The sequence below is a fragment of the Volvox carteri genome (assembly GCF_000143455.1).
Source record: "Volvox carteri f. nagariensis unplaced genomic scaffold VOLCAscaffold_63, whole genome shotgun sequence".
NCBI classification, from domain to species: domain Eukaryota; kingdom Viridiplantae; phylum Chlorophyta; class Chlorophyceae; order Chlamydomonadales; family Volvocaceae; genus Volvox; species Volvox carteri.
The window spans coordinates 509,230-530,857 of record NW_003307606.1 but is presented as its reverse complement, the minus strand read 5'-3'; the positions used below and the strand labels follow the sequence as shown (position 1 = coordinate 530,857).

At 56.2% G+C, this 21,628-nt stretch overlaps 3 protein-coding genes across 3 annotated transcripts; 2 read left to right on the top strand and 1 right to left on the bottom strand.

Annotated features, from left to right (window-relative positions):
• Positions 1-312: 312 nt before the first annotated feature.
• On the top strand, positions 313-5,851 carry dld2 (dihydrolipoamide dehydrogenase plastid precursor; the record flags this gene model as incomplete). The annotated part of the gene is made up of 12 exons (XM_002956647.1): positions 313-512; positions 604-745; positions 1,151-1,297; positions 1,532-1,636; positions 2,139-2,277; positions 2,805-2,959; positions 3,316-3,445; positions 3,671-3,852; positions 4,392-4,595; positions 4,774-4,851; positions 5,136-5,285; positions 5,696-5,851. The coding sequence occupies exons 1-12, from the start codon at positions 340-342 to the stop codon at positions 5,849-5,851; spliced, it is 1,761 nt and encodes a 586-aa protein (XP_002956693.1). The 5' UTR covers positions 313-339.
• Positions 5,852-10,284: 4,433 nt separating this feature from the next.
• Positions 10,285-12,182, top strand: SMYD2 (SET and zf-MYND domain-containing protein; the record flags this gene model as incomplete). Its single annotated transcript, XM_002956646.1, has 4 exons — positions 10,285-10,689; positions 11,289-11,387; positions 11,648-11,832; positions 12,077-12,182. Coding segments are annotated over 4 exons (795 nt in total), but the record flags the coding sequence as incomplete, so codon positions are not given.
• Positions 12,183-16,565: 4,383 nt separating this feature from the next.
• VOLCADRAFT_107340 (uncharacterized protein) lies at positions 16,566-19,953 on the bottom strand (the record flags this gene model as incomplete). The annotated part of the gene is made up of 7 exons (XM_002956599.1): positions 16,566-17,613; positions 17,876-17,982; positions 18,359-18,629; positions 18,918-19,036; positions 19,285-19,452; positions 19,661-19,736; positions 19,926-19,953. 7 exons carry the CDS (start codon positions 19,951-19,953, stop codon positions 17,444-17,446), a joined length of 939 nt encoding a protein of 312 aa, XP_002956645.1. The 3' UTR covers positions 16,566-17,443.
• Between the last annotated feature and the right edge of the window lie 1,675 nt (positions 19,954-21,628).

The following is a 21,628-nucleotide window of genomic DNA, read 5'->3' as shown; positions in this document are numbered from 1 at the left end:
TCCCGGCAAGCCTTTGCAGGGCGCCGGAAATGCGGGATCATTCATAAGGTGCGTTCTTTCCGGCGCGATGTCCTCCGTCCTCCACAGTGCACCGCGCTGCAATGTGCATCCATTCTCAGTGTCTAAGTTTACAAGGAGTGAAATTTGCACACAGTTTATCACGTTACATAAAATATCTTTATGATGCAATCAAATTGATTATTGACTTGTGAAATTTTAAGTCTTGGGACCCTAAGGCTCGTGTGTACGGCAAGCTCGTCGTCCAGCGATCAAATCCCTGTGGGCGTTATAACGACAGCATTTACCATCCTGTTCAGGATCTAACGCCGAGTCTTCAGGATGGCTGCAAGCATGGTTGCCGCTCAGCAGCGTTTGGTGCTTAGCGCCAAGCAGACGACTTGCGGACCTGCTGCGCTGGTTCGCCCCGCCCAGTCTGTCAGCGCAAAGCGCACTGGAGCCGCATCTTCAGATGCTATTCATAACTGTGTTCCTATGCTGTCAGGCATTCGCAGGTGAGGTAAAGAAAAGTGCAGACGCGTCAGCTCCATGCTAAGCCGGCGGCCAAAAGCTAACGCCCGATTAGGGTGTGGAATTACGCTGCAGGCTTGTGTCATCCCGTGCACCTCGCCAGACCCGGTCGGCTGTCGTAGCACAGGCCGCTTCGGGGGACAAGTTCGACTACGATCTTGTTATCATTGGCTGCGGTGTTGGTGGCCATGGCGCGGCTCTGCATGCTGTGGAGTGTGTAAGTACAAGTCAAAAACATTTTGGTTATGTATCAAGGGGTTCAGGCACCATTACCCTCGCCAAATACTAGCGGCTGAGCGTTGTAACGCTTCCGCAACATTCTTGCATTCTGGGAGAACCCGCCTGCAGCTCCTCTGTGTTGACTAAATCACAAATTCAACCAAACGAGCTACTTGGATGCTGGTTGTGGCGCATTTGCGTATTTTTAAAGCTAAACGCCAGGAATGCCCCAAGACTCTTATTATGACGCTTTCCCCCATTTGCGCTTATGCTGCCTCACCCTGTTTTTCCTGGGTTCGTGCGTTGCGTATTAGCCGGATGGCCAGCATGCAGCGGGCAGAGGGTTTCCGGTTCACCCTCGGTCCTGCTCAGGTCTCCCGTCCTCTGCCCTGTGCCCCCACAGGGCCTCAAGGTGGCAGTGATCGAGGGACATGACATCGGAGGCACCTGCGTCAACCGTGGCTGTGTGCCCTCCAAGGCTCTGCTGGCGGCCTCGGGCCGAGTCCGTGAGATGCGCGACAAAGCGCACTTGGCGGCCATGGGTGTCCAGGTGGGAGCCATGGGGTGCGGGCATGTCGGGAGGTAAGAAATGAACTCCAGGCCGTGCATTGGCATGTTCCGCTGTGAGGCTGGGCCCGAGGGAAGAGCAGTGCTTCGAGCAGCGGAATGCCCGGTCGCAGCTGGAAGCAAACTTGGAATTGGCATCAGAGTGCGGAGTTGAGGAGGATCTTGTCAGGGTGAGCCCCGCTATTGCTCCTGTCGTTGCTGCCCCATCTCCCTGCAGGTTGGCGCTGTGTCGTTCGATCGTCAGGGCATCGCCAACCACGCAAAGGACCTTGCCACCACTATCCAGGGTAACTTGCGCCGCAGCCTGGAGGCTCTGGGCGTGGTAAGTGGAGGGGTTGGAGAAAGAGGGGGTGAAGGGGCCTCTGCAAGGGTGGTCATGGTCTTATGGCGGGGTCTGATGGCGGGCGTTTGGGTATAAGGATATGGAAAAGAGTTGGATTGCGACGAGGCGTGGTGGTGAGACACATCCAGTATTATCTCCACGATGCTCGCACTGGATGATGGCACGACCTAACGAGTTTAGCGATAAGAATCGTTTCGCGGGGCGATCAGCTCGTAGGGAAGGACAGCAAACGTTTTTGCTGAGTAGCCCAGCATGCTTGGAGCATCACATTTGAGGCGAGAGGTAGGGTCTCGCGAGACACGTTGCATATGGCCGCGCCCCAGCTTTGCATATCCTGCCGTGTCGCAGCCTACAAATGCGGTGCTGAGGGTTTTGATGGCGCTATCTCGAATCCCCCGTACAGTGCATCCTGCGTGTTCGCGGCTGCACTGTCATTCCGATACCACCCCCGGTCCCGCGTTCCCTGATGCTCCCTGTCCAGGACATCCTGATCGGCCAGGCCAAGTTTGTGGGCAACCAGCGCGTGCGTTACGGCCTGCCGGGCCGCGTGGACGTGGGCGGCGAGGTCACTGCCCGGGACATCATCATCGCCACGGGCTCCGTGCCGTTCGTTCCGCCAGGTGCGTGCGTGAATCTGCCTGTGAGCCAACTCTGTGTTGCTGTAAATTGGATGTGTATGTATAATGTGAGGGCGGAGGGACACGGCGAAGATGCCAAGATCCTGATGTGAGTACCCGGTTCATACGGGGGCGATAAGGCGTGTACGTGTACGATTAGGCGGTTGGTTACCGTTGCTGTGCTGTCCCGTCAGCAGCTGTCTGCTGCGCAGCAGAGTCACAGCCTCGACCCACCAGCACTTCCCCCGGGCTGGAAAGGGTTGTGGACCTGCGGACGCGTGTAGATAGACCTTTCGGAGTCACTGCTAGCTCTGGGTGCCTGCGTGCTGGCACACGTTCGGTGCGCTCAGCCCCTTTTGTTATCCCGGCGGAGGAGCGCGTGGGCCACTTTGTGTGGTGCGGGTCCCGTCGGAGAGTTGTGGTTAGGGGCTTCGGGCTCTGGGGGACTCGTCTTGCTTCCTTACTGGGTATTGCCGGTGCATTTTAGGGTTGATCTGACCTCCCACCTTCCGCCCCGCCCCGCTGCGCAGGCATCCCCATTGATGGCAAGACTGTGTTCACGTCCGACCATGCACTCAAGCTTGAGTGGCTGCCCAACTGGATTGCCATTATCGGCTCTGGCTACATCGGTCTGGAGTTCTCCGACGTGTACACCGCCTTGGGCACTGAGGTCACCTTCATTGAGGTGAGGCCGGGCACACCGCGTCGCACGCACCGCTACGGTGCATGTCCCGCAAGGGCAGCCGAGATGTTGTGACAATACCCCCCCGTTCCGCAGTACGGTAAGGTACGTGCAACGGAATCCTTCAGATCCCTGGATCGGGCTAAGCAATCCATGCCTTGCACTTCCTTTTCGCAAATATCGACGAACCAAGATGGCATCCCGTTCGTCTTTCTCCACTATACACATCACTGTTGTGCATTGCCACAACTGCCCAGGCCCCGTTCCTTGGCGGTGCGCCTTTTCCCCCTCAGCTCTCATCAGCGCCTTTAGTTTCCACCCACCTTGACTCCACCTGACCCCCCCTTTTCACTCCTCAGGCAGTGGACAACCTGATGCCAGGATTCGACCGGGAGATCGCTCGCCTGGCTCAGCGGTTGTTGATTCAGGGCCGCCCCATCGACTACCACACCGGTGTGATTGCAAGCAAGGTCACCCCGGGCGTACCGGGTAAGGCCCTCACCTGAGGTAGCAGAGCCACAGACACTTGCGTGCTGCACCTGCTCGGGCATGCCTCGTTTCATGTTTTGCCCGCTGGTTTGGTTAAGACTCCTCCGGCGTTGTCGCTTGGAATGAGCAATAAATCTGTAACGAGTTTGTTAAACGCCGTCCTGCCGCTCTTGCATTGCACCCCGTCTGCCCGACCCGTCCGCTCGACCGCTTGACCGCTCGCAGGTGTGAAGCCGGTGGTTATTGAGCTGACGGACTTTAAGACCAAGGAGAAGGTGGACGAGATCGAGGTGGACGCGTGCCTGGTGGCTACGGGCCGGGCCCCCTACACCAACGGCCTCAACCTGGGCGCGATCAGCGTCGCCACGGATCGCCGTGGCTTCGTGCCGGTCAACGAGAAGATGCAGGTGGGTCGGGGGAAAGCAGTTTCATGCATGTTGCATTTTGGAGTCGACGCCATCGTGGTGGCTAGGTTACGCGCTGTTCGGGGCTAGGTCCCGCCCCCGTGTATCGTAGTGATCACCCGGTAGCTTGGTGCGCGCTCCGCGGTTCTCAAGAAACAAGGGAGAATGTGTGTGTATGTGTGTGTATGTGTGTGTGTGTGTGTGTGTGTGTGGCACCTTCACTTGCGTTGGGTGTAGTGAGCTCATACGAGCTCTGAGGGAGCCCATGGGCCAGGGGGCCGCGGGCTGTCCGAAATAGTCATCTTATGAAATGCACAGAAGTATGTATGTTGTTACAGGGTGGTATAGCTTCACCAGCGGCCCCCTTTCCCGAGGCAGTTCCCTGCTCTCCCCTGCTAGAGGGGCACCCTAACCCGTTCACCCCATCCGACTTCCGACTTCAGAATGTAGAAGTATGCATTTCTGACCTAATGCTACATTTAGGTGGGGAACATTTCTCCTGAGAATTACGGCCCCATTCCGTGTGTGCATGTTTAATGCAGGTTCTGGACACCACGGGCAATGTGGTGCCGCACGTCTACTGCATCGGAGACGCCAACGGCAAGTACATGTTGGCCCACGCCGCCAGCGCACAAGGCATCAGTGCGATTGAGAACATCTGCAGCCGGCCCCACGTGCTCAACCACCTGTCCGTCCCGGCCGCCTGCTTCACCCACCCCGAGGTGTCTTTCGTGGGTGTGACCCAGGTGGGTGGTACTGGTTGAGTGGGAGGCTGGGAACTGTGTTAAGTGCGTCGTAAGGAGCAAGATACACGTTATGATTGAACGGTAATAGGAGATTGTGCTCCAAGGCAGTGTGTTCCTGGCTCCGGTCAACATCTCACTGCTGCACTGCTGCTGTCGTTCAATATGTCGGTCACCACAGGAGAAGGCCGAGGAGATGGCCAAGGAGCAGGGCTTCAAGCTGGGCATCTCCAAGACCTCCTTCAAGGGCAACAGCAAGGTGTGGAGATGTTCACGCAGTTAAACGGTTCACACCCTTCTGGCGTTCTTTTCGTCGCCATGTGGGCTGCATGCTGATGGGTTTGCGGACCTATCCTACACAGAGTTGTTGATGGGCCATCGGGATAATGGACGGTGTCAACCTCCCTCCCGCGCACAGTTCAGTTCGGTTACTTTCGTACCTCCCCTTGCTGGTGTCCGTCCTTTGGTCCTCGCTGTCCATCCACCCTTGGGCGTCGGCATTTACTTTTCCTGATATTGCATACGATTCCCTCCTTTCGATAGGCCCTGGCCGAGAAGGAGGGCGACGGTATGGCCAAGATGCTGTACCGCAAGGACACGGGCGAGATCCTAGGTGTGCACATTATCGGCCTGCATGCCGCGGACCTTATCCACGAGGCCTCCAACGCCATCGCCACCGGCCAGCGCGTGCAGGTGCGGGAGGAGGGCTGGGTGCAGAGAAACTGGCTGGCTCCCGACAGTGTGGCCGTTTGTAAAGGGTGTGGGGGCCACGCTTTGAAATGGACGCCGATGGGTTCGCCGTCCGCTTCCGCTTTTCTAGCTACTTCATCAAAAGTGAAGTGCGTGGGAAAGTTGGTGATAAGGAAGAGCTATTTTAACGATGGGTCGATCAGTAGCTGGCGATATTAGAGCGATATTAGATATATTAGATTCATGTCTTGCTTGCTTGGCTGTTCTTAGGCCTGCCGGAAGAGCGGTGAAGATTACCGATGAAAAGCATGATGGCACTTCTTCACCAGAGCTTTTCCTCAATGGAGCGTCCAGCGCCGCCGCTTGCAGACCTTAATTATACATGGTCATGTTCGGCAATGTGTCGTCTGCAGGACATCAAGTTCAACGTGCACGCCCACCCGACTTTGTCCGAGGTGCTGGACGAGCTTTTCAAGGGTGCCCACGTCGACGCGGCCCAGGAGAACGGCCATGTGCCTGCGGTGGCCCCGGCGGCTGTTAAGCCACAGCCCGCGGTCGCTGCGGCCTGACGGAACACGCCTCCGGCGGCGGCCACGGCCCATCGCGACGACGGCAAAGTCGCGGAGTTGGGTGATGCTGCCCAGCACGTGCAGGCGGAGGAGGAGTTGCAGCAGGAGGGTGGGACTACCCGCCCCCGCCGCCGGGAGGTTGAATCCACCACTACTACCGCCGCTGCTGAGCAAGTGCCAAGGCAGGCAGGGGAAGCCGAGGTTGCAGACGGCGAAATTGACGAGTGTGTCAACAGCCCCCATCATTATCTGGGGGCGGAGATAAGCACAGAAGAGGGGGAGAGGGCCGAGAACGAGGACGCGGGCGTGGGCCTTGAGACAGGGGCAAGCACCGTGACGCACCTGAAGATGGAAGTTAACGGTCGGAAGAGTGATGAGGTCGCGGCGCTCGCAGCAAGCTCGAAACAAGAGCTAATTTCGACTATTGCACGTCGTGCGGGCTCGCAGGCGGTGGAGGTGCATGGTGACGATAGCGAGGCGGCAACAGCTGACGTACAGCGGTTGGCCGCCAATGACGTAGTACAGCCCGTTCAGGTGGCCGCAGTTGCGCCGTCCGAGGCGGAGGCGCTGGAAGTGTTAGCAGGAAGAGCAGCCGCTGATAAGATGGAGAGTCCACCGGCTGCTGCGACGCAACCACTGCCGTCTGCGACGGCAATCGCCGCTGTGACATCGCAAGTCGAGGCCTCTGTTGCTGCCGAGTTGAAGGCGGAATCTGTCACGCTGCTGGAGCTGGAGGTGGGGATTACGGCGCGCGCTGCTTGTTCGAATGCGGAAGCGAGGGATTTGGGTGTGGCAGGCTTGCGGACCATCACTGGGGACGTGCTGGCGGAGACAGCCGCTGTTGCTGCCGACATGCAGGCAGATGCGGCCGATCAGGTCGCTGCTGCTTCTTGGCTAGTCGCTGCGAACCTATCTCCCATTTCCGAACTTCCGTCGAAGGAAGCTGATGCGGCGGATGGTGACCAAGACATCTCCGTGTCTGCGCCGCGGACGATTGCAGCGAATGGAATCAATATTCGCCTTAATGTGAGCTTTGATGAGGGTGAAAGCGGCGGCGCTACCTTCTCCAGCAGCGACTGCAGAGGCGGAGATAGCAATCAGCGCATGCCAGCAGGCGGGCTAATGGGCGACGCGGTCGGCAATTGCCAGCGTCCGACCTATGGCAGCGATGCGCAACAGAAGCTACAAGCCGTCAAGGCCAACATACCGGTCCAGATCCCGAGTCATCCGATGGGGCTTCCCTCTGTCGCCGTGCCTGTCGCTGCTACAAGTGCAGCCGTGGATGCCGAAATCGACACCCCTAATTGGACCCGAAGTGGAGGCAAACGAAAGGCGCGCCGGCGAAGGAAGGCGGCTGTGGCTGTGCTAGCTAGTCCGGAGGTATCAGCGATTGATCAGGAAGCTCAGGGCAATGGACGACAGGTCGCGGTGAAGCAAGTGGAGAGTGTTATAGACCTCAGTGTGGAGGCAAACGTCATGAATACAGCTGCGATGGCGCCGCTCGACGCCGTGGCTGCCCAAGAATCGGCCCAGACTGATGACCCGTCAGCCGGAGTCGGCCCGGAGCTGAGCGACCTGTCACTGCCGATGGATGGTAACGCCTCTGCTGTACTCGACGCCCTTCCTGACGACGGCATGTCGGGCGCCTCGCCGGTTCTGGAGGAGTCGTTGCCCTCCACTGGTACCCAGGACGCACCAACGTTCGTTGGGGACGATAGCTCTTCGACAGAAACGAGCGGCGAACAAGGTATTATCAGCTCACAGGGGCAGCGTCTGACAGTTTCTGCAGGGCCGTCTTATGATGAGGCTGCACTATCGACGGAGGATGAGGCGGAGGCTGGCAATCGGTTTTTGGGAGCTGCGGTGATGGGGCCGGAAAAGCCTGAGCAGATACGTGCAGAAGAGTATCAGCCTGTGGAAGGGTTGGGGGGTGTTAGCACTGCATCGCTGCAGAGTGTACCGGAGCCTACGGAGCGTGAGGCGGGGGCGGCGAAAGCGGGGACGTCCGCCATAGGGATGCTTTGGCAGGCGGCCAAGTTCTTGAGCACCCTGGCCAAGCGGATTGGAAAAGGCCTAGAAGGGCAGTGACACATGTAATGCACGTCTGAAGAATTTTCGAAATATATATTGTACTGTATTGCAGTTGCCTCATAGGTAGGGTGGTGTCGCTGGGTTTTCAGAGAAGCCCAATTTTGTAACGATGCCATGTAATGCCCACTGCCCATGCGTGAAGTGTCCGCTATCGCAGCAAGTGACAGGAAAAAGCACTAGCTCGCAGCATTAATGTGCCTTTCTTACGAACATATAACCGGGTTTTTCACGAAGGCAGTGGTACGGGCGCGCTACGAGTTGTCAAAGCCGTTTGAGGATCAGCGTGGCAGCAGCAAGGACGTGCCATATGCAGCACCTGGAGTTGGGTGGGAGTCCGATGTGCAAAAGAATTAATGCCATCTTCAGGGCTATGTTCCAATATAGAGGTGGTCTTCGTATGGGAGTGGGGGCGACCGGGCGAGTTGCGGCCCACCACTGAAACGCATACACCAATTGGCCTTTTACCACCGTACGACAAGTACGACACACACATTTTCAGTCTTTCCAGCCAATTCCAAAGATAACACCGATGCAGGTCGAAAACTAACAAATCCCTGTACAAAGCGCATGTCAATTTTATAAAGTACTGTAAGAAACGGGGAATGTGTATTACCCCATTCGAGCCTGGGGCCCGAAGGCCAGCCGAGGACTGACCGAAATAGATAGTTATCATATAAATTCAGAGGGAAAACTATTATCCTATCGCTCTGAGAGGGAAATGGTGTCGAACAAACCTCGCTTGGGCGGATAACTGCCTCGTGGGTAGGTGTCGGGGTTCAACTTCTCTCTGCCCAGCACACAGGCCTGTAATGACTGCATGCGCCCCTCTGCACCCTTGTCACCAGCTCCAAGAAGCTGAGACCCTACTTGTCAGGGAGGACGTTAACATAAGTAAAAATGGAAGACCGCAACCAAGGAAAGGCTCTGACCGCGAAACGCCGCAATGCACCCCACCTGCTGAAACCATGGTGAACAAAGGTGAAGACCAAACCGCAGAGTGCAGGCAAACACGAAACCCTCCAAGGGAACACCTTCAGAAGTGAAGAAGTACAACTCAGCAAGCCCCAACTTACCTTGCGCCCATGGATATACGTGCGAGTTACGAGACTTGCCATCCGAGGAGAAGCTGATTCCGTAGGCAGCGGTGCCTGGGGGCATGAGCTCCAAACCCTATGAATCACCGGTTGAAGAACGATCACCCCGAACAGATGCAACGACGAGGAAACCAAGAGGAGATTATGAGGCGGTCAGGTCTAATTAACCGAATGATTACCAAGGGAACACCTATAAGCAAGGGACGACAGAGTGGAAAGAGAATTATTGACCTGTACACTGACGAAATCTACTATGAAGTCCTCGCGAAGAAGCCACCAACTTGTTATGGGGCCATAGTATTATCGCTGTACGTTTGTGACACGGCAGGCCAGGCAGACAGAGCATGAACGATGATTTGTCTGCAAGAAAGTGTATCCACATGACACCCATAGCCGGTTAAGTATCAAAAGCGCTGTCTACAGGATTCGAACCTGCGCGGGAGAACCCAGTGGATTTCAAGTCCACCCCCTTAACCACTCGGGCAAGACAGCATGCTTGAGGAGCATAAGTAATGGAAAACACCAATGTAATAAACACGCACATGTATGTTTGCGTCCTCCGCGTGCACACGCCCTCCGCGTGCACACGCCCTCCGCGTGCACAGCAGCAACGAGGGGGGCTTTCGCTAGCACCTCCCACGAATGAGAGCAACAAGGTTCTTCCAATCCTCCAAGAAGGTGTGACACGTTAGGTGCATCGCGGAGTTTCTACCAAAAATGCAGCCTTCATCTTCATTGGGCCCGCAGTTCGCTCCCATGCTGCTATAACCATATATGCGCGAGTACCCGACTGCAGGCGTAGCCTGTGCATCATATGGAACAGCATATGCATTGCACGACACGTACTTTGGCTGGCTCGTCTCAGCGCCTTGTCGGTCGCGGGGCACCACCAACAGGGAAAAGCGACTTGGCGAGCATGGGAAATCTAGTTACGTGTTGATTAAGGGAATTCAGTAAGGGAATAATGTGGATTCCAATACACGTGTCATGAACTTAGATAATTTGTGAAAAAGGTTTAAATTTCCTTAACAACTGACAGTTGTATGACAGTTGTGTGGCAAGGAAATGCTTCTCACAAAAATGTGTAAGGCTGTGCGCAATATGTTTTGGTGGTGGTGGATAGAATTAGCTCACGACTTACTTTGAGAGCTGACAGAGGAATGGCCCAGGAGCTTGCGGGTTAATCTTTTTTCCATCTCCTGTACCGTATGGTGAAATCAGGACTTGCTCACATAAGTGATATATGCCATGTATCAATGCCAAACAAGTTCCGGTACTATATTCAGCGATGCCGAACTGCACAAGGGCTTTGCTGTCCGATTACTTCCCGGCAAAGGCCGCCACCTTGTCGCAACACGGTGGTTCAACCCAGGCGCCGTTGTCCTGCAGCAGGATCCTTACGTATCAGTCCTTTCAGATGAGCGGACGCCAGGTTTCTGCGATTTTTGCTTCCGGCCCTGCGAGCGGCCGCTGCGATGCACCCGCTCCAAGCTGGCCCGATACTGCTGCAAGGAGCATCAGCGCTTAGCATGGGTGGCTGGCTACAAGATGGAATGCGAGGCCCTGGTGCGGTGTGCTCCGCGCGTGCCGCCACCGACGGTCCGCCTGGCCGCTCGCCTGCTCTGGCGCCGCGCAAGGTGTGGGGGCATTAACGTCCGACTGCCTTGGTGTTTTTAACGCACTTTCATCATGCAACACGGCGGGTCAGTGGCGCAATGACGGGAGGGCAAACACGTCGGGAACCGCGTCAGAAGTACCGTACCTGTGTAGAACTAGTTCAAAGGACAGAGGATGGCGCGCGGGTTTGCTTGGTGGTGACGGCTATGCGGTGCAAAGGCTAGCTAACAGTACATCCGTAGGAGAAGGTGTATGTTCGAGCAATGATGGAGGAAGCGATTCGGCCGCTCATTGCTTTGGCAGGTGGCAGGCAAGCAGGGGATGGACCTTTGCAGCTTGATTGATCCTTTACGACTGAAGGTCTAAACTGTGAGCTGGGTTTGCGACGGAACGCGACAGCCATAGCCCTCAACGGCCGTTCCTGGATCAGCACTGTCGCATGAGGCCTTCCAGTTGCAACCCTTTTTGCCTTTGGGACCTTCCAGATGTTTGAGCAGCAGCAGCAGCAGCCACAGCAGCACCCGCAGCAGCAGCAGCAGCAGCGCCAGCAAACTCCTGAGCAGCGGCAAACCCCGCAGGGTCCTGCCGCTTGCCTCCATGACCACCATCAGCCTCCATTGGACTCGGACCACGAGGGCCTGTGGCGTTTGGAGCACCACTGGGACGAACTAGATGACCGCCGGAAGCAGCTATACGCGCAAATGGCCGTCGTGACCTGGTGGGTGGCTCGGTGGGTGGCTGCGTTGCAACTGCAAGTAAACTACTTATATGTCGGTATAGCACCAAGATCCTCCTCCCAGGCCTCTGGAAGACGTCCGTGTGCTTGCATGAACACGAAGCTCACGTGCCTGTTAAAGACTCTTGCGTCTTGGCGCGCAGGCAGTACATGTACGGCACACCGGATGGACCCTGTCCAGTGCAGGACAGCGACGGTGTCGGGGACGCGGTTGTCCCCGGCGCCGATGCAGCAGCAGGCAGCCGGGGGCCCCAGCAGGGCACGTGGCCTGGCTTTCGGACGGTTGCACAGCTCCTGTCCCTGCTGTCATGCAACTGCCACACGGTGTGCGACGAGGAGCTGCGGCCTCTTGGGGTGGCCCTGTACCCCACGGGCGCGCTCGTCAACCACAGCTGCAGTCCCAGCACCGTGCAGACCTTTCACGGTAGCACACTGGAGCTAAGGTGAGCACGCAAGCATGATCAGAAGCCCGAAGGGATGGGACGCTGAAGGTGGGTTTGCTGGGCGCTGGGCAGGGCCTGCTTGCACCTCTGATACCGCCGGTGCCTCTCGATTCCTAGGTGCCTTCATGTTGGGCTTCCTGGACGGTGCCTTTGGGAGTCAAGAGCTCAAGAGCTAGCTGTCCATGCAACAGTGCAGGCCCAGCACCTGCGCCACGGCCATGCCTGCTGGTCCTCCTGCCTGCAGAGCCCTGCGTCAGCTGGCACCCGGGGACGAGATAACCATTGCCTACATTGAGTTGGCGGCCACACGCCAGGAGCGCCGAGAGACATTGGCGGACTCCTATTTCTTTGACATCAACGCGGGCAGGAATGGGGGCCTGCCGCCTGCTGCTGCTGCTGCAACTGAAGTCATGCCGCCGGCACTTTCACCGCCGGTACCTCCTCCCGAGGGCTCGGAAGCAACAGCGTCCGATCAGCCGATGGAGGTGGACTGCGGCACAACCGCGGCTGCTGCGCAAGGGGCCGCTGGTAGCACCAGCGGCAGCAGCGAGGACAGCGGTGCAAGGCGTGGTGGTGATGGGCGCAACAGCATTCTCCGTATGGTACGGCTGCCGCCGCTGCTGACGCTGGACGTGGGGACTAACGCACAGTTGCATCTGTACTTTGCACCGCCAAGCGACCAGCCGCCCTGGCTGACCGACCCACGGGACGGTGAGCTCACCCGAGTGGATATGCCCTGCGGAACCCTTGCCGAAGGTGAAAGCAACTCTGCGCTGCAGCTCCCCGGGGGCCTCCTGGCGCGGCTGGTGCCCCAGCGGCCGATTGAGCCCGAACAGGAGGAGCAGCACGAGGAGGAGGAGGAGGAGGAGGAAGGGGAGCAGCGACAGGAGGAGGACGTCAGCAAGGGCAGATACGGCGCCGGGCCCTCGAGTCGTGTGCCGGAGGGGCAGCGAGGTGACGTGTACCCGGGCGCTGCAAAACCTGTCAACGGGATGGGCTCGGGGCCGCAGTACGCACTGGCGGAAACGGTGGTGGATGGCGATGGCGAGGTCGAGACCTGGGCTACGAATGCGAGCGCCAGGCCGCGCCTGCAGCCACCAAGATTGATGTTGCCCAGCGTGCCAGGGCCCTCCACACCTCGCATTGAGCTGCTGGCCTGGGGCCCATGGCTAGCGGACCTGGTGCGGGCTGCGGGGGCAGGACCAGCGGTGCTGACCAAAGGCCAAGACGGAAAAGGGACAGGGACTGGGCTGGAGTTAGAAGCGAGTCTGGGGGATGAAGGAGTTCCCAGTAGCTGCACAGGATGTCCCCTCCATGCTTCTGGAGGGGAGCCCGCCATGCCGCAGCCTGGGACAGCCCCGCAGGCCGCTGTGGTGGTGGGCCTTGTGCGGCGCTGCGTGACGGCGCTTCAGCTGTCCCACCAGGCGGACATGGCTCTCAGAAGCAACGAAGCAGAAGAGGTGAGATGTGGGTGCACGAGGTGTAGCGCACTCATGCATTGGAAGGTTCCTAGCGTGCGTTGAAGGGTATGGTGGGGGTGACGAACGACAGGGCCTTACTCGCAGGCTTGAGATGCCACGTCACCATGCTTGGTGCGCTGCCTGCTCCTGTGTTGCAACCACCCGCAGGCTGTCAGTATGTTGCAGCGGGCACTCGGCCTTCTGGACGGGGCATACAAGCTGGGGCTGCACCACGGGCATCAGAACAGACAACCCAGTCTTGCGCATAATGCGGCAGGCTCCAACGTGTCATTATCGCTGGCAGCCAATCATGTATTGCGGCTGCGGCTACGGGCGCAGCTTCTTAAGGCGGCCATCGACTGGGGGAGCGCCAGCGGCGGCGCCTGGGACATCGGTGTGTCTGTCAGCTCTGCTGGGCACCCGTGGAGGATTGCGCTGCAAACGGCTCAGGCATTGGGGCCACAATACGAGCTGTGCTACCCGCACCCCGCCTGGCCCAACCTTTCTTTACATTACGCGATGTTGGCTAAGCTGGAGATGCTGCTGGGCCGGCCACGAAGGGCTCTGAGAGCGGGAAGCCGGGCCCTGGAGGGCTTACGGCTGACGCACGGTGGAGGCAGGGAGGAAGGTGGCGTCATGGGGCAGATGCTACGGACGGTGCGTGAGGCGGAGATGGAACTGCAGACGCAGGCTCTGAACGGGGTTCAGGTCGCGGGCAGAGGCGAGGAGGATGAAATGCTGGACAATGATGGCAGTTAGGGCCTTAACCGTTGTTATTGGCAAAACCGGCCTTCAAAATCTGTATATCCTGAGGCTAAGTGAAGCTTAGCAATACGCGCATCTGGCTGAGGCGCGTAACTACTGCGCGGTGTGACTGTGAAATGCAAATGCAGTTGGCGCGTGCAGGGTCACAGTTAGACGATGGAGGGTCACACGGAATCTCAAATCGAGTTTCATACACTATTTCCGTAACTCCGTTCACATGGGGAGCTTGTATCTCCTGTTCCTGCGGATTTCCGAGTCGCCTTCACTCCTACAAATCAAGCGCCCCTACACGTTGGATGCGCTGGAGACAGCAAACACATTAGCACGCTACAGTGCCGGGATACAACCCGAGGAAAAACCTGAGTCACAACAAAACAAACAGGGCAATCGCCAACAGAGTCGGTGAATCGCGATGCACACGCACGCGCCCATGTGTGTGTGTGTTACATGGTTGGGGGTGCGTGACCCCATACCTGTAAAACTACCCATACGAGCCGAAGGCCCAAGGGCAATACTACAACGCCTAAAAGCCACGGAGAAAAGGAAACACCGCACATCAGCCCAGACTAGCGTCCAAAGGGGGTAATTGAGTTTCGGTGAGCCCACATACGTTCCAACATCCTCGCCAGACGTGCGGGTTCCCATTGCATGGCCTCCAACATACTCTGTTGATGATCGAATCCCTCTTCAGCACGAATATCATTATAAGCTGGGCATTCAAATAACACGTGTTTTTCATCCTCGATTCGGCTATTAGTACCACAACAGCGGCAAAACCGCTGCCCCGGGGACATGGTACTTGCCTCTTCGTGCTCTGTTTGCCTCCAGAGCCAGCAACATAAACGAAACTGCATTAGCTTACGACGTGCTAAACGAGGAATGAAAACCTTAGCATGTGTTGGCCACATGACGGCTGCGGCTCCTGAAAAGGGCAGCCCCATCCAGTGCTTATACCTCCAAGAAGGAAAACAGTCGTAACATGCGCCCATGTGTCAAACCAGCCCGCCACTGCGTATCAATACAGCCTGCCCAGGCCTGCATCGGCGACTAGCATAAAGGAAATATAGCGATGTGCGGATTGGGTTACGCTCATAATAACCCCAACATCCCAAGGGCAACATCGTTGCATTCTACACCACTTGCCCCGGAGCTGCACGTGCTTCTGGAACACATCAGGGTGACTGGGGACTTCCCACGGTGGTTTACGACCTCCATCCTCACCCCAACTTACAAGAAGGGTGACCCCAGCATGCCGAGTACTACCGGAGAATAGCGGTTGGAGGCGCTTAGGCACCGAGGCCAAGCGGGTTTCAGAAGAGGGTTTGGTGCTACTCATCATCTCTTTGTCAAGCAGTACCGTACTGCTATGCATAGCCAACCTGGACAGCAGCCGTCAAATGTTGTGCAAATTGACTTTGAGGCGTTTGATAAGGTGCCGCAGAAGGTAATGTGGCTTCGTTTGCAGGAGAGAGGGATTGAAAGGAGCTGCAGCTGCAGCTGCTGATGCGGGAGTACGACAAGGTTACAATGCTCGTCTTGATGAGCATTTGGGGCAAATTTGAGTCAAAACAGGGTGTAAAACAAGGCTGTCCGCTTGTCAACTGAGCTGTTAGGCCTTTTCAATAACGCTTGCGGACGCCATCGATATGCATGAGGGTGTTTACACCAGGGCGCGGCCGGAGGATGCACCGAAGGTTGGCAATGAGCGAGTGTCCATCCTCCTCTATGCTGATGAGCGCATGGCGGAGCTGCTCAAATTCGTGGGCATGTTCTGTGGTGATTTTGGGATGCGGTCAACTGCGTCGAAATGTGAACGCCTCGTTTTTGCGAGTGACAGCGACACAAGGAATGCCGTTCAAGCATCGTGTAGTGAGCTCAGGCTGGCTGTTGAGTAGGGTGCGCGACATCTGGGTTTAGTGTGGGTTTTAGTGTCAGAACTGCCGTTTCGTGCATGCCGCCACCAGTTGTACAACACAGCTATGGCAGCTATGTTCGCCTGAGTAAAAAATTGGATACGCTTAAGTTGTTCGGCCCGGATGTGAGGATCGAGCGGTGCAGCTCCTGGTATCGTTCATGGGGCAAATTGTGAGAGCTGCCAGGTCAGCGCCTCCTCCGGCTTTGCTGTTGGGCATTGGCGGCAAGCAGTGCGCGCGATAGACGGCTTTATGTACCTAGGGAGGAGCAGGTATGCCACTGCTGCGGCACTGATAGCCACATTGAAGATGAGAAGCACGTCTTGCTGGATTGTCCGGTGTACGGCGAAATCAGATGATATGGATTTCCCACGCTTTGAGCATATGAAGGCTACTATGAAGTGGGAACCTGAACGTCTAGCGAGGATGCTGGAACGTATATGGTCCCACTGCAACTCTATCGTTCCCTTTGGTCATTAATCTCCTTTATCACTTGCTTTACCTGAAGTGCGAGGTGGGATGGTGCTTATAGACGATCTGGCAGCCCTTGAGTCCTTGGCTCGTATTGGGCGGTTTGCAGGTACGGGGTACGCATCCCCACGACCATGTAACACACATACACATCCACATCAACACGTGAATGCTCGATGTCGCGCCTTAGTGTATTGCGCCGGGGCCATATCCATTTGTCACTACCTTATAGGCAATGTTTTTCAATTCATTCGCGCGTGCAATACGCGCTGGCGCGAATCCGGTTGCGTCTCACTCCACTCGCTCATTCAGACCCCTGCAGCGCAAATCACCTGTCTGCACATCCTGCAATGTAATCGTACTGCCAAGGTTCCTGCTATCAATAGTCCCAATAACAACGAATCAATACCATCAAGATACGGCACGTAATGAAAAACTGGATTTTACGAAATGACAACCATGCATACGTACAAAGGCCTACGGAGCCCATCTGGCCACATACGCGCCTGCCTGCCCCCGTGACAGCTACCTAACCTCGAAGCCAACTCCTGCCAATGAAATACTACAACCTCACCATCGCCAAGCAGTCATTTGCCGAGACGATTCGCAAATACAGAAATGAAGGCCCCGCCCTCGAGTCGAGTTCGTGATTTCCGTTGTTAGACAGTTGCTGACTATCACGCGGAAAAGCGTAGTACTGTTAGGCCAGTGTCAGACAGCGAGTGATCAGCCGTCAAGCGCAAGGTCAAACAGTACCCAAAAGAGCCTTTTCATGGCCCCGGCCACCAGCGTCCTGTACTATCCTGGGCATATCACTGGATCTGCATCCACCGTTCGGTTCTTTTCTGAAAAAGTCGTGACATAATAATTGTACCGATCGGCGGATGCAGATCCCGTGATATGCCCTCCGGGATACTACACGTCCTGACCCATGCATTGCCACCCCTCATTGTCCGAACTTATGTGCTCCCATTCTCGTGCTAGTTGTCCGTAACTCAATCCTTAGCTGACTGTCGCTGGTCGTCGGCTGTAGTCAATGTGGTCCGACTGGTAAATCGTTTTCCATTGCCGTTCAAAGGTGTTCGTTGCTTTGAGGCCCTCCCGAACCTTAAGCGTCCCCTCATCCTCAAACGGCAACGGCTTATTGCGGCTGAGTACTTGAGATCGCGGGTCTGCAGTACGGCAGCAATGGTACGACATCGGGAGGTTAGAAGACAAAGTCGCCTCACGCGGTGAGGGTGTGCGTAAATATCGGGAACTAGCCAGGAGTTGCAAATCTATGACAGGAAGGCATCACAACCTCGGCAGCCCGCGCAGCCTCGCAGCCTGGTTGGGGGACTTTGCTGGGCCGTCCAAGCATGTAATGAACTTCCGCTGGCCTATTTGGTCGGCAGCCGGCTCTTTCATAGGTTGACTCCATTGTTCGTTTCCTACCTTCAGATTTGCATCTCCGCTGGAACTCCAACGTTTCCCGTCGCATCGTGCTGTGCGTGACGGTGTCGTGCTCCGCAGGTGCCGCAGTACCCACCCAGAAGCTCCCCCTGCACAGCCGAGCGCCGCCGTTGAATGCAGCACGAAAACGTATTATCGACGGAAACTGATAAGGGCACCCAGCGGCTTGGGCAACACCTTAAATCGGAATCGGTCTGACAAACCACCGCAGTCCCCCCAACTATTTCCCGGTGGGCAGGGATGGGCAGCAATACCTAACATTTTTTGCCACGTGAACCCAGTGGCCCCAGAATGGAAACCTTGGGATTGTGCCTATGAAGCGAGCGCACGCTTCTGTGGAGGCGTGTCATAATCTGAATTGACTGAACAGATCTTATTGCGAGCTCCAACTCACTTTTTTCAAGTCAGCTTCCTAACTATTTGTATTAATCGTTATCATGCCATCATATAACGTCCAAGGCGCACCTTTTGGTTTCCGTCGTGTGATCCTGGTGCGGGCTGACACCAAACCCATCCTTCACGTAAAACACGTGCTCGCCGCTTGTCTCATACGCCTTCTTGGGGAATACCGGGTCAGCGATCCCAGTGGGCCCGATGCGTGAGAGCCCTTGGAACCGGGACGACGCGTTGTAGGTCGACGTCACCCGGTCCACAAACTCCTGGGAGCTGGGCAAGTACCGAGTACTGTACTCCGTGGCGAAGCGACCCCCGCGGCGGAGCTCCTTTGGATGGAACCCTGGAAGGCCCCCAAGCAGAAGGAAAGGGGGCCGTGAAATGAGATCAAGCGGGTGGGAGGATTGAGCGCCTATAGGGTGCCTAGAAGCATGGGGGTTACCAGCATGGGGACAGCAGTATCAGGAATGAATTGTTGCTCTGGAAAAGGTCATACTCGCCGTGAAAATTTAACCCTCGTTCCGCAGGATTGAAGGATTCGGCGGGATTGAAGTATATTCGGCAGCCCGTGCCGCTCAGATGAGAGGTTCAGGTGGTCAGCAAGTATCAGCATCATCATTAATGGCTCTACCTGACTTGTAGTTCTTGTCCCGCCGCTCCTGAACCCAGTTGTTGATGCAAACCTCGTCGTTATACTTTGGGCCACCATCGTACGGCGTTGTGCTCAGATAGTCAGCATCACGCTTGTACCTGGCGTGGGGAATTGAGGGAGGTTGTCTGTCACTACGTGCGAACGAGCATGCACCGCAATGGAAACGACGAACGCGAGTACCAATTATTCGAAAACTCAATGTATTTGTTGCAGGCCCAAGTGCAAGCGTTAATGCACGCAAGTGGCATGGCCGGTGCTGAGGATGCATGGTTGAGACACATAACTACAGTCAGGGGTAAATCCATGACCATCACCCCAAGCGTTGCAAGGCCCTATGGAAACGCACCGTATGACGTTCACGTTGATGTGCGGCCCGCCGTCTGGTACATTTGTTGGAAGGTATCGACGGACCCCTGGGATGGCTGCCCAGTCCTGCATCTTGGGGTCTTGCATGAGCTTTGTGTGGTCCAGTGCACGGGTGCGCGTACGGTACGTCGACACTTGAGCCAAGTAACTGCGTTAAGGTTAGCGGGTAGGTAGGTTAATCAATTGCTTCTATTGGATGCCACAACACGACCCCAGCAAATGCATGAAGACTACTCGCAGCGTTGAACAGATGGAGCGCACGCCATGAACATTCGGCGTTTGTTCCGCTGTACCGAGTTGCAGCTAACATTGACAATGACAGGACGTAAGTATATCCTGCATTTTTAAATACTTACGGTGATTGTGCTTGCGCTGACCGCTCACGGTCCACCGCTTCATGGCGCGCCCTCTCCAGCCGAATGGAGTTGGTGGCTGTGACAATTCGAAAAATGGGCACAGACTTGCCTTAGATGCTTTTTGGCCCAGTGGTCCATAGTGTACAATGAGAAAGGCCAGTGCGCAAACGCCTGACAGGTATTCCCGCGGAAGGGCAGGGAGGAGAACCAGGGCCTCCTAAAAACCTTATACACGACGCGGAATGAAAATACAGGTAGTACTTACTACGGAGATTCTCCATTGCGTCGCCCATGGCGATTGTTTTAAGTGGCACTAGGATTGTGTGCTATTATTTTAAGTTCACTTATCAAGAGAAGCCCTATGACTTGAGCGGGAACTATAACAGATAAGTATGCTGAAATGAAAGGCGGGTTGACGAACTTCTTAGAATAACACAGACTGGTTTTATATAGCTCGACGTTTCAAGTGCAAGTACGGCTGATGCAACCTGCAGGTGTACGAGCAAAGCGTGCCATTGTAACTGAATGAACTGCGTTTATTTTGCCATTTGATACCACTATACAGTATGGGCCTAAAAGAAGCCTGGGCTAGCCTTGGGAAATGGGAGCGGCGTTCAGCGATTTTCGGATTTGTGTTGATTGCAGCTGCAGCGGGGATGTATGTAAGTACTAGGTCAAATTGTTTTAGCTGGCAAGCAGGGCTTCCGACCGCGATAGACCGCAACGCACCATTCTGAGGGCCCTATCTCCGGCGCGCAGATTGACACCGAGTTCATTAGACCCGAACATTACCGTGCTCTGTGGCAAGAAGAGCGGGATAGGAGGTGGGCTAAGGAAGTCCACGACCTGCTCCGGCCAGAGCACAGCACTGCGGCCTCTCGGGCGAGCAAGGACCCCTGACGGCCCTCGTGGCCATGAGTCCAGTGGCAGTGGCGCCAAGGACTCTCAAGAAACGGGCAGGCCTGAAGCCCAGCTGCCTTTGGCGATGAGAGTCCTGGCATTGCTACGACACCTGGGTTCGGGAGCGGAGCTACCCGGAACTGCTCCTCCGCTTTCGGCCAGCAGGCAAACGCAGGTGTGCTTGTGGGGGTGCAGAGCTGATGTTCACTTCGGGCGAAAGGACTGAGACACCTGCTTACAGGACACCTTGCCAGGTTACCGGCAGCCTTGCTTTCAGGTGCGCTGTTTACCTGATATCAGCTCACCTTGCCACGGTATCTGCGAAGCTAAAGTACATAGCACAATGCCCGTTCTGTCACGGTCCACATTGCAGAGTCATTGAACCACCCAACACCGCTAGTACATGACATCCGGCAGTTGTGGTGTCTACCCGCTCTGCCATCCCCTGGCTAATGCAGGCAGCTGAAGCCTAGGCTTTGTTGCGAGTAAGTCATGGTACGTCGGCACCCCATGACTACAAACTTGTGGGACGAAGTAATACCGGCAGCGGCTGACGTGCGCTCCACGGGCATCGCGAGACAGATGGACGCGAGACAGATGGGGTGCAGTAGTCTGGTCACTGTGTGTGCGGGTCGCGCTCGTTAGGGCGTTGCACATGAGCCGTTCGGGGTCCACTGTAACTACTCTATTCAGTTCTGCAGTCACCGTTGCCGTATATCCAGACTCCAAAGCTTGGTTGTCAGCGGCGGAGGCTGCCCGAACATTGTTGCCAAGACGCATAAACAACGCATCAACAAGATTTTATTGTCAGCTTCCAACCGTTCACGAACAATTTGCTATCCTGTCTTCATGGCGAGCTTCAATTCCGCAACAACACGGAGTTGCAAGGAAAGGTCTCCGGAAGGAAAACCTGTTAAGAACGAAAGCCACCCCTACCTGCTACTGTCTTCTTCTGCCCGTGTTTCCAAGCGGGCTACGAAGTGCGAACACGCTGATATGGGTCACAAGTAAAACGACGAACCCTCATGGCATGCACCTGGGCTTGAGACTGCAATACCATAAGCATAA